This window comes from Diabrotica virgifera, chromosome 4, assembly GCF_917563875.1.
Source record: "Diabrotica virgifera virgifera chromosome 4, PGI_DIABVI_V3a".
In the NCBI taxonomy this organism is placed as follows: Eukaryota; Metazoa; Arthropoda; class Insecta; order Coleoptera; family Chrysomelidae; genus Diabrotica; species Diabrotica virgifera.
This window is the reverse complement of record NC_065446.1, coordinates 200,735,092-200,747,680: the sequence shown is the minus strand read 5'-3', so window position 1 is coordinate 200,747,680 and position 12,589 is coordinate 200,735,092. Positions and strand designations below refer to the sequence as shown.

The 12,589-nt window shown below is 33.2% G+C and overlaps 1 protein-coding gene across 2 annotated transcripts in view; it reads right to left on the bottom strand.

The window, feature by feature from the left end:
- Positions 1-12,589, bottom strand: part of LOC126884065 (venom allergen 5 2-like) — a 350,744-nt gene that overhangs the window by 25,640 nt on the left and 312,515 nt on the right. For both annotated transcript variants that reach the window (XM_050649852.1, XM_050649851.1), the window contains one exon: positions 1,104-1,204. In XM_050649852.1, coding sequence (XP_050505809.1) covers positions 1,104-1,204 — 101 coding nt within the window. The remainder of the gene's footprint in view (positions 1-1,103; positions 1,205-12,589) is intronic.

Here is a 12,589-nt window from a genome sequence, read left to right as displayed (position 1 = left end):
TACACTTGTGGCTGGGATAGTTGGTAGTACTAATTCACACAACTTGACCACTTCACACAGTGACTTGTTTAAACCAGTAGTTATAAAGAAATCCAAGATTTCTGGGTATTTCTTTATCATTAATGTCAGTTGTTTCATAAATGACACTTAACTGAGAATGCAAAGCTGGGATATCAAAAAATTTTCATTATTTAATCGTATGTAATGAAATAAATTCCTCTGTAGGAAATTTTGATGAATTATAATTAGAAATATTAAGATTATATGTATATATAATTCTACACATTTTAAATCGTTAAAATTTTGAAAGCTACAATTCATTTGTTGTAGAATATTATCAAAAGGTCTCTTTGTTTCCTATGTTTTCTCTGTCTCTCTGTCTCCGAAATTATCAATCTTCATTATTTTTCTTTCATGTTCAAACCCCATGTTCAGTTTTATCCCAAATATTTTTAAACTGCTCTCGTTTTTTTATTTATCGTATTAATAAAGTCATCAATTTGTCTTATACAAAATGCAATACAATTTGATTTCTGTAAAATGTCAAATAAAAGATCAGTAAAAGGAAAAATCTCTGCAAGAAATTTAAATCGAAATATTCTTTAAGCGAATGTATGTAATACCTAAGCACCCCTTAGCAGCAGTAACAGTCGGAGCATCTCACTTTCGCGAATAGAAGGCGATAGGATAAGCGCTTCCATGGTACCAAAATTCGCGCGACTAGTGGGTGCAGTCATTGAACCCTGACCACTTTTTAAACGGGACAACTGTACGACAAGCGGCGATTTTGAGATGCGCTTCTGTCAGGAGTGGACCAAATAGTTGAATTGTGTGCATATTGAGTTCGTTCGTACGCGATTAATTTTTAATATTTTTCAATGCCATTGCCTAGGTAATATGTAGATTACTTGGATTAGGGAAAATTTTTTATTATTAAATATTAATTAATAATATATTTTCTTATATCGACGTATAAATAGGGAAGCGCCGCTTCCCCCGCTTCCATGGACCGCACGCCTCTGGACTTTATAATACAATACTAATATTTCAGCCATTTTGTGATTTAGTGTAAGTAAAAATTAATTTATTATTATATTACTTACCCTGGACCATAGTTACATATATAGTTTTTGGTGTATCCTTTGGAGGGATCGTAATAAAATGCATATCCGCAACCAATCAGATTTGTTTCTGCCCAGATCATCTAAAAAAGTAATATGTAAACAATAAAACAAAATGCAAAATTACTAAGTACAGACATTAATAGTAAATCAATACAAGGTGTACTAACAGAAAAATAATTCTTAAAACACGATATTTATAAATATTATAATAATTGGCGAAACAGTTTTGAAAAAATTTCTGCAAATTGTCACGTCTTTTGTGGTACTTTACCGGAATACAATGTGTTAAGTGTTGGTAATGGTTTATGTTTATACAGTGTACAACGGTAATGGTAAATTCGTCTATAAAGTCATTACCAATTTGTGATCCAAATAAGGACCACAGAACAATAACAAATTTACTGCATTCACTTGATCAATACATTATTTGAGTTACTGTGAATGACAGTTTACCTTAGAATGGCATTAAATTACCAACAGACGTAGGAAAACTGTAAAAGAAACCTGAAGAAATTCTTTAATAGGGTATGTACTTAAAACATTACAAAATGCAGAATATATTGATTTTGAGTTCCATCCGGGTTTGGAATTTAACGTTAATACCTGGTATTTTGATAAAAAATTGAAGGAGAAATTAAAAAACAAATAGATGCAGAATGTATGTAGAGTACGCAAATGTATGCAGACAAAAAATCCTACAATGTTATTGTCGACTTAATTACGCAAATAATAAAGAAAAAGGAGACGCTAGAAAGAAAGAGACAGGGTTGTCGAGGTAACAAATTACATAAATATAGAGCTGTCATGGGCCCTTACAGCCCCGAATAGATGTCACCTTTACAGCCAAATCTATAGTTATATTACGTGCGATATTTTCACGACCTCTGTACCCCCTCTTTTATTTTTACATTCCCCCTTAGGGAATATCCATAAACTACGTCGTAAAGAAAAGGGAGGGGGACTTTACTAATTACGATGGTATAGGACCGGTAGGGGCAGTGGCGGATCAAGAGGGGGGTCACGGGGTCATGATCCTCCCCCAAACGAAAATAAATACCAATGCAATAATCCTAAAAAAAAGAACCCCGAGAGCTGTCAAAAAAAATTAGGCCTATCCACTAAATAATTGAAAACCCACTTATCCTACTGGTGGTAAGACTAAGTGACCTTGCATCAGAGAAAAGTAATTAAATTATCATTAAGATCCATGACCCCCAAAAGAAATTCTGGATCCGCCACTGGGTAGAGGCGGATCCGACTTCGTTTTGGTGTATTTAAATTTGTAGCTATTGTCTGTATAAACATAATTTTTTACTAGCTTCTACCATAAATTCTCCTGTGATTTTATAGTTTTTTTTTAAATTTTTGTGTATTTTCCTGTAGTAGTTTTTGATAATCTCCACCCACATGGGGCAATGTTCTATTTGTTTTGTGATTCGACATGTTTGTTGAAGAGGGTTTTTTGACATTAAAACGCCTCGCTTGTCAGGCGGGTGGGTGAGTTTTTTATTCAGCCGCCCATTCTGGGTCAGACGATGCTTTCAGACTCTCATTCTCAATCAGACGCTGCGCTCTTTTGCTAGGTTTGGTCCACCCTGGGTGTCATAAGTAAATTGTCCATAATGCCTTTTAGGTCCCAATTAATTAAAACTCTGTCGTTCAGCTAACACTATATTTAAATCGAATAAACGGTGATTCAACTATAAGTTGTTTACAATAACATCACATTACCTATACCAGTACATTTGTGCAACTCAAGTATCTAATAATAACTCTAATACTAAATTCACCTACACTGCATTTATACCCGACATAATATTAATACATCACGTTTCTAATTCACGGTCAAATGTCAGTGTCTTCGTATCTGGCTAATACCCTATTATTATATTTTGATAAAGTTATTTAAAACTTTAAACATATTTTATATAAGGTGTCCTAATTATACTACATGGGTATTTAATTTTCTCGGTACCACTCAGATCTGGGAGGCATTCCTCTATCCGCCACCTGAGGAGGTTCCCAGTAGAGGACTAACAACCCTCTTGGGAACCGCAGACGAAAACTGCGAAGGCCACAAATGCGATGGCCAGATGACCTGAAAACACGCTGGGTCAAAATGGATGCAAATTGCTCAAGATAAAGAGGCATGGAAAAAGGAAGAGGAGGCCTATATCCAAGGATGGATGTTTAGGACTGATTAGATCGATAGATAGTTTTAGATAAACATTTATTACGTTTATTGTTTAATGCTGTATGTAGTTTTCACTTCACAATATCTTCTACTGCTTCTATTGCATATACCTATCGCTTTTATTGCTTCTGTTGCTCTTATTGCTTCCATTGCTACTATTCCTTCTATTGTTTCTTTTGCTTCTATTACTTCTATTGTTCTATTGCTTCTATTGCTTCCACTACTTCTCTCGCTTCTATTGCTTTTGTTCCTTTTATTGCTTATGTTTCTTCTATTGATTTTATTACTACTATTGCTTCTCTTACTTTATGCTTTAAAAATCCAAAAATAATGTTAAATTAAAAAAATGACTGAAAAGGGGGGTCATAAGTAGACAAAGCGACATCAACATGAGAAGGGAGCTTGACTCTATATGACACGCTTTGCCACGAAGAGGAGAGAGGGTATTAAAAATTCTCTTAGAGAGGTAAAAGTTCTCTTATCAGACCGCACACACACCTGCACCCTTTATCATCCCATATTTTTGTTTCTGTATAATACTGTCTCTGCATGCTATTTAAAGTGGTTCTTATCGCTTTTAGGTAAGAATCTTTTTTCAGCTTTTTCTCTCAAATTTTCAGATTGCGGAAGGCATCCCAATGTTTCGTTCACCGATTGAACTTGTTCGGGGCACTTTGTCTGAAGAAGGGATGGTTTTATTTGGTAGGCGACTGGTCATGGATGCATGCGACGCATATAATTCATACTTTAAATGCTGTGTCCTAGCATGTGTTCCCTTCCGGTTTGAATCCAATAGTACTAGGGACATCTTCTCTAGTCGTTTTCCACTTAAAAAAAGTGAGCAAAACGTTAAATGTGCAAAACTTCTTAGGAATGCCAAGAGAAACACAGGAAATTCAAACAATATTTTTTTTGCTAATTTTTATAGAAGGTCGTTCGAAAATTTCACCCAGACTATTTTACTGACTGCGTAAATACACAAATCATATTACATCATATATAGATATTTTATTTAAATTGGCTGTTTTGAATAGTAATGCAATTTTTTTTGTGTCTGAGCTCATTGCTATCACCACAAACTTTTCCATTTATTTGATGACACCTTAATTTGACTAAAAAATATATAAATTAGCTTGTATATTTTTTACGTGTTTAATGGATATAACCGATTACGAATGACAATTTTACAGATTATATAGACAATATATAAAATAATAATAAACATATTACAAGCTATTTTACATCTTACATCTATATTTTATTTTTTTTTTGATTTAGGATAGAAGTGAATGGCGTAGTAGTTTTTAGTATTGAACAAGTAATGGAAATAAAATACCTTGCAAATACACTATCTAGACAATTACACTAATATGAAGTCAAGAATTTATAAAGCCCGTGTAAGAGTAATACTGACATATAATATGCATCAGAAACAAGACCCGATATAGCTACAACAAAAAGAGTAGACCGGAAACGACAGAGATGAGAGTTCTATACTAAATTTACATTCAAGATGCAGTAGAAATAAACAAACCAAGACACGTTAAATCCTACTAGGAGCACTCCCGAATCATAATTTACAATGTATAAAGTTTGGAAATCATGATTTGGGACATGTGCAAAAAAAGATTTGGGATTTACAATGAACATATTACCGGCCAAACCCTATTTCAGAACAAACTAGTTTGGCCTACGCCATACTAGTTTATCCTGATATTAATATGGAAACTTCAGGATAAACTAGTAAGGCCTTTATAATATACCCTACAAAACCAAAATAAATAGATATACTGAATACAATATTCTGTAATTGGAAAATATAATTTTTATTAAAAGATAATGACTCGTCGGTCATTTATAAAAAATAATCAGTGTTTTTTATAAGAGCAATAATTATTCCTCAATTCTAAAAATTAGAATTATTTTTTTCCATGGAGTGTTTTGGTGACACTTAGAATTGCGAATTATCAATGCTTTCTTGCTCTTGCATCTATTTGTGGAACAGTTTTTGTTGCTCTTACATTTGACAAAATTTTGTCCTGATCCAACTGAACCTCTCGCAGCTGAAACCTTAGTCATTTCAGAAACCACTAACGATATTTCAGAGCCTTAGTTTACATCTACTACCTCCAAAAAAGTTTGATGGCAAATGTCAAATTCTGATTCGTAAAAAAAATATTTTAGAGACATTAACACCCCAAAAAGTTAAATAAATTATCTCTAAAATATTGCTAAGGGTTGCAGCTACGAGAGATTCAGTTGGATCGGACAAGGTTTTGTCAAATGCAGCTGAAACAAAAACGGTTGCACAAACAGATGCAAGTGCAAAAAGGTAATGATACTCCGCAATTCCAAGTGTCACCAAAACACTCAGTGGAAAAATAAATAATAATTTTTATAATTGAGGTATAATAATTACTTTTATAAAAAACACTGATTATTTTTTATAATATGATTGTTTGTATTACCAATTGTTCATTTGTTTTAACAACGAATCATTATCGTTTTAATAAAAATTATTATTTTCCAATTACAAAATATTTTGGTTTTGTAGGGTATATTATAAAAGCCTTACTAGTTTATCCTGAAGTGTCCGTACTAATATCAGGATAAACTAGTTTGGCCTAGGCCGAACTAGTTTATTATATGAACTCTCTTAGTTGAATATTGAAATATTACAATATTACATTAAAGTCAGAACATTATCGATATGAATTTTGAATTTTTAAACTAGTGGGCTGCTGTATGTATAGCGACAGTTAAACCTATGTTGACAAGGAAACCATTAAAGCTGTTTTTTCCAAATTTTCTTAGATCCCTTTTGACACATTAGTTGCCGACTCCTTGTCTTATTACACCCAGTTCATTCGCCATTTCATAACATTGCCAAAGCGAGAGGTCTTTGTTAGACGCTTTGTTAGACGGCATCTAAATACGCCGTCTAAAAAAATGATAGGTACAGTTGTTTTTACTTGCTCTATCTATGGGCCAGTTACACAATATCTTTCTTCTTACGTTTTCTTTTCGTACTTAACCAAGAAAAGTCTCTATATTAGTGCCTAGATTTTTCTGTAATTGTAAATTCGACTTTATATAAGAGGAAAAACGAGATTAAACAACAAACTTTTCGTTATCTTGCTGTAGTAAAATGATCCACAAGTTATTTGTATTACAAACTTTACTATTTTATTAGACTTAGATAATTTTTTAAAAAAATCGTTACAATCGTCTAATAACTCTGGAAATAAAAATAATAAAACTAAAAACAGATTGTACAGTGATGAGCATCTTAAATACCATTTAAATAGCCAACATACAGAGTAAAAAGAGAAGCTTGTAGAATTCTTTCAAAGAAAACTAAGATCTCTTCACAATCAACAAGCGATTTTTTCATCATCAACTACTACAAATGAAAAAGCATTACAAGCAAGCCATAAAGATGAATATCTTATTGCAAAAACCAGTAAGCCAAATCATCATCATGGCATCTACACTCCTAGCGGAGTGACTGCCGCCCTCTTTGGGAATCAGTCCACATTAACATGTTGGTTTTACAATTGGTTGTGTGACTTGGCATATTCTACAATTTTTCTCCATTCGTTCCTGTTTCTGCTTATGATTACCCATTCTCTAACTTCCATCTTCTTAAGATCCTTGACTATCTGATTCTTCCATCTCGTTTTGGGGTTTTCTCATGATCTGCCTGATGCAGGTCTCCATATGGTAATTTTCTTGATAACTGCTTCCAGATTTCTTCTTTCTATATGTCCCATCCATTTAGTCTCTATGCCTTGATGAATCTGATGACATCTTCTCCTGTCAAAAGATCTCTTACTTCGTGGTTCATCAGTTTCCTAAATTCGTTATTAAGGCTGATTCGCTAATCTGAGATAAAGACTACAATCACAATAAAAGTGCACTAAATAGAAATAAACAAACCAAGACATGTTGAATGTTCGAGAAGCACTCCCAAATCATGATTTGGGAGTGCTTCTCGTGTTTGTTTATTTCTCGTGCATCTTTATTGTGATTGTAGTGTAGACAGACAGTTGTGTCTCAGACTAGCGAATCGACATTACCTAAGCTTATTATTTTTAATAAATAATTATTTATTCAAATAATTATTTTTCTCTCTAGGATTCTCAATCATTCTTCATCTTTCTGTGTCAGTGTCAGACACATTACATTCGCACCATAAGTATGTGATTACTGGTCTAATTGCTGCTCTGTAAATTTTCTGTTTTGGATTCTGAGTAAGCTTCTTATCTTTGAGGAAGTAGTATTTTCAGTAGGTTCTGTTTTCTGTATAAATTCTTTTATTGAATACTATCCTTCTTCATTAGTTCCATTAACGGAGACCCCAAGATATTTAAAGTGTTCTACATTTTCAAACTCATATTCATCAATATTTACACTTGTCGCATTAACTAAATTTTTTCTTGACATTTTAGGTATTTTGTTTTGTTTTGATTTATTGCTAAACCCAGTGGCGGCTCGTACCACTTTATGAAGGTAGTGCCAGAATTCGGGCAGCCGCTAAAATTTTTAGTGACGGATTTAGGATGTTGCCAAAAAAAGGTATATGTACTTAAAACAAAAATTAAAAAATAGGCGCAGATAATTTGACCTTATGTATCTTATGTACTTATATTTATCTGAGATGCCAAGAAATTGTCCAAAATTGATCAAAACAGTTCCGTAAATTAATTAATAATAAAAAACCCTCAACACACTACCAGTACTTACTGCTGATAGTACTTGAAGTTTGTTATTATGATCTAGTCTCTATTTACAAAATTATGAAAATAATACTATTTCATTATTCACACACATGCATAAATTTGTGTAATATCACTTTTAAAGTTTACGATACATGAAACCCGATTACGATTCTTTTTTTGGTTGCAAAGTTTTCAATGGCTTTATTATTAAAATTATCAATACAATTTACAAAATGCTTCTCTGCAGATAGCATACCTAAAGCACCTAAAGTCGTTCTTCTTTCGTTGTATTTAAATCGAACTCAAAATATTTAAAAGTTTAATAGTTTCTTTAAATGTGCTTTTTAAACCTTCCTAGTTTAATAAAACCGATAGCAGAACAGCTTCCAGAGGTAGTACCTAATTCATCTCGCTAATACAGTACTTCTAATTGAGTTTTAAACCGAGTTTTGCTTAAAAATTAAAACTGTCTCCATGTTTCATTAAGAAATAATTCGGGGAACTGATGCTTATAAGCAGAAAACTTCTCCGACATAAGTAAATTAGAAGCAACTTAATGTCCGGAGAAGGTAGACCTTTGAAAGATCTGGAACTTTGAATATGAACCTTTAAATCGTTGTCTAATTCGGAGCTAAAATTGACCAGCTTCTTAAATATGCCTCTATTTTCTGAATGTTCTTTTTCGTCGTGACCTCTTAAAGCTAACACAAAAGCTCCACAAAACCTTATAAAATTTGTAGTTTTTTTTCTAACGAAAAACCACCAAAAAAGCTTTTTAAAATGCTAATCTGATTCATTGTCAATTATTAATAAATTAAACCTAAGAAATAATCAAAATATTATTTATAATACACCCACGATCATGATGCACTAAAAGTTTAATTATAAATATAAAAACTTTTTAACAGAAAATAGATATAATAAAAGTGACAAGCCAGCACGTAAAGAAACTCGAAATAAATAGAGACCTTCGTGCCCGGCACAAAGATTCTCATTTGAAGGTATACTAATAGTCCAATATAGCTCTTTCTCTGTCACTTGCATAGAATGCTCGTGAAATCTTTCTCTTTCAGACGTGCTAGTACTGATATCGGCACAACATTCTCCTGTCGAATAATCTCCACTGTAAGTGGCAGGGATTGTACTACGCACAAGGTTTATATAATTCATGAAGATAATAAGAAATACAAACAAAAAAATTAACAAGCATTAAGGTTTTGAAGATAAAAAATATGTTTCTACATAGTTAGCAAGGTAGTGCCATGGCTCGATGGCACTACCTCACGGGCCGCCACTGGCTAAACCTCTTTTCGATGCTTCCTTGCACAACTTCGTAAATTCTTAGTTTAAACTGTTTAGGTTTCTACTATTCAATGATATGTCGTCAGTATACGTCACAATTTGCGACGTCGACGATAATTATTGTACCTTTTATTTCTGTAGCTCTTATTGTTCTTTCTATCTTCTTCTTGATATGCCTATCCGTGACGAATGTTGGCGATCATCATGGCAATCTTCACTTTATCTGCAGCAACGCCGAAAAACTGCACAGATATTGTGTTGAACCAGGTTCGGAGGTTCTTTAACCAGGATGTTCTTTTTCCTCCTGGACCTCGCTTTTCAAATATTTTTCCTTCCAGGATGGCTTGTAGGAGGGCCTATCTGGATTCATTTCGCATAATGTGTCCAAAGTATTCTAACTTTTGAGATTTTATGGTGGTTAGTAGTTCTAGGTTCTTCCCCATTCTTCTAAGGACCTCCTCATTTGTGACCCGATCAGTCCATGGGATTTTAAGAATTCTGTTCCTTCTATGGTGACATTAAATAGTGACGTTGATAGAGAGTTGGACTACTCGTACTCCAGTTGCTATTTCTATATTTGGTGATTCCGTCATCTGTTTTTAGTAAGCCAAATACAATTGCTAAAGATTCGTTTCTACCTGTTGCGATGGTTCAAATAACAGTAGGTGAAAAAGAGGCAGCCAAAATAAAAGCCATACCCTTTTTAATAATACTATCAACAGAAGACAGTAGGTGAAAAAGAGGCAGCCAAAATAAAAATCATACCCTTTTTAATAAGACTATAAAAAGAAGAATAAGTGACGTGCAGAAGATATTTGAAAGCAAAGTATTGAGACGTCTCGACAGCGTCTGGTAACCCAGCATATTTCTTTCTCTGCATTACATGTATTTTTTTGTATATTCTTTTGTGCCACAATGTATGTTTCAGCATTTAACTAAAAGGAGTACACATTGCTTATAGACTTTCCTTTTCAAACATATGAGAGTGTATACTTCAGTTATACTTTAATTTTCCAACTGATGTCCATGCAAGACATAATTTCCTTTGAGTCTCATGTGTTTGATTGACTACCAGATATCGTCCGCAAGATTCCAAGACTAACATCACGTGCAGTTTATCCCAATTTTACTTAAAAACTAAAAACAGCCTGATAAAAAAATGTTCTACTAAACAGGTTAAATAAGATTTACAAAGAGCTCTCTTTCTATTCCTAATATTAACATTTCATCAGTAGTGAAAATATTTGAAGTTAACTAAGTTCCGCTACAAATATTTCTATAGAATTTAGAATGGTTCATAAAAATAAAAATTTATGTCAAAAACCTAATAGCGTTTTACGGCTACTAAATTATCATTAACTGTCCAGTTTTATGTTTCGTATATGACGCCATTGTTATACAAGTTATATCAGTTCCACAAAAAATATACAACACGATGATGCAAATGACGTCACATTATTCAATATATTGAAGAAGTATTCGAAACTAATAGCCAATTGACATTGGCTTATAGTGTAAGATATGGTGTGGGATGTGATTTTATTAACCAATAAAATGATTCGACAAATTTATTAAAGAATTAAATATTCTAGTTTTAAGAAGTCTTTATTGCAGGTATATTTTTATATGCTTATTATGCAATTTGTTGCATAAGCGCCATATATACCTCTATAGTATTAGATTATTTCATTCATAGAGATTCTGACCAATAGAAAGCTACCCATTTGTCTACTCGACAATTATTATCGCTTGATTACAGCAATAATTGCATGGTAGAAATAAAAAATTGCACTGTCATGATTTTAATTGTTGAATTTGACAACCACATACTAACAACAGCTTTGTTTATTTAATATATAATATCAGTGTGACATTTCATATATTTGCAAACATTTTTCTACAAAAAGGTCTCCTTTTGGTACTGAATCTGTAGAGTCAATTAAAGAAGCTATTAATAAAACTGGTTTTATTCATACGATGGTCTACAAAATTTCTTCGAGTAATTTTCTCCCTAAATTACAACACTCGTGCATCAAAATAATCAGATAATTTAGCTTTCAAGTGTATTGCCTTTTAAAAACTACTCTCGTTCATTTTCACATTTTGGCCCTCCCCCTTCGGAGTCCGGTCTCTTTCGCCAAAATATGAAAATGAACTCAAGTAGTTTTTAGGTAGGCTTACCATAATTACGAAGAGCCAAACCGGGACGCAGAAGAGGAAGAGGCTCATTTTCGTTTTGCTTTTCACATAATTCGTGGTTTTCATGTTTGAAATGCAATCAAAATTACGAAGAACAGAAAACATCAATAAATGTGAATATAGTTTTTATTAAAAAGAAAATGAGATAAAGTACAAATTATGTACCTAATACAAACAACATCAAAATGTTCTCAATTTTATTATTCGCCCACACTTGCTTTATATTTTTCACTAGAGTGCACGTTCTTCAGAAAATTTTTATCATGCTTAATTTTGTCATAAAACTCACTGCATGACATGCTCAAGTTGAGTTTGCACGTAAGCAAGGCTTCCACAACGCATTCGTCCATCCTCCCCCGATCGTCAGACCACATTTTTTTCATCTGCGAAAAAATTCTTTCCACTGGCGCCGATGTACCGGGTAGACACATAGCAAACTCCACAATTTTTTTTAAATTTGGCACGTCAATATGCTGCTTGTGAAAATGGGTGAATAGCTGGACCCATTTCTCGGAGTAACTAGCTTCATTAGAATTTTGGAAGAAACCTTTTGCCAATGACACCTCATCAAATAGCTCATCAATCATTATTTGGGTTTTCGATTGAGGTTTTTGCATTTCATTTATGTTTTCTGCTGCTTTTTCGATTTCGCTCCAGTTGAGCTCATTTCTTAAGCAGATCCACTTAAAATCTTCAGCTCCATCGAAGCTCTTCTCCCACAATTCTAAATAGGAAATGCAGCGCTCGTAAAAAGCGTGAACGTCATTCATAAAGTTTTCGAGATTTATAGAATCTTTTAATTTATTTAATAGTTGTTTAGCTGCTTGTGGCAGAAATTTATTATCCATTCTGTTTTGAAGATTCGCTTTCAACTTTGCCAACTCCATACCTACATCTGTCGCAGTTGAGTTAGTCTTCTCCATAGACTCAATGGTTTTGTTGAATACGTTTAACTGTCCGTGCACAGACCAAAAGTAAAGTGCTCCAGTTTCTGTTGTAAAGAACTGTCGCAATGAGAACGGGCAGTTTACTTGAGCAAGAAAATAAGA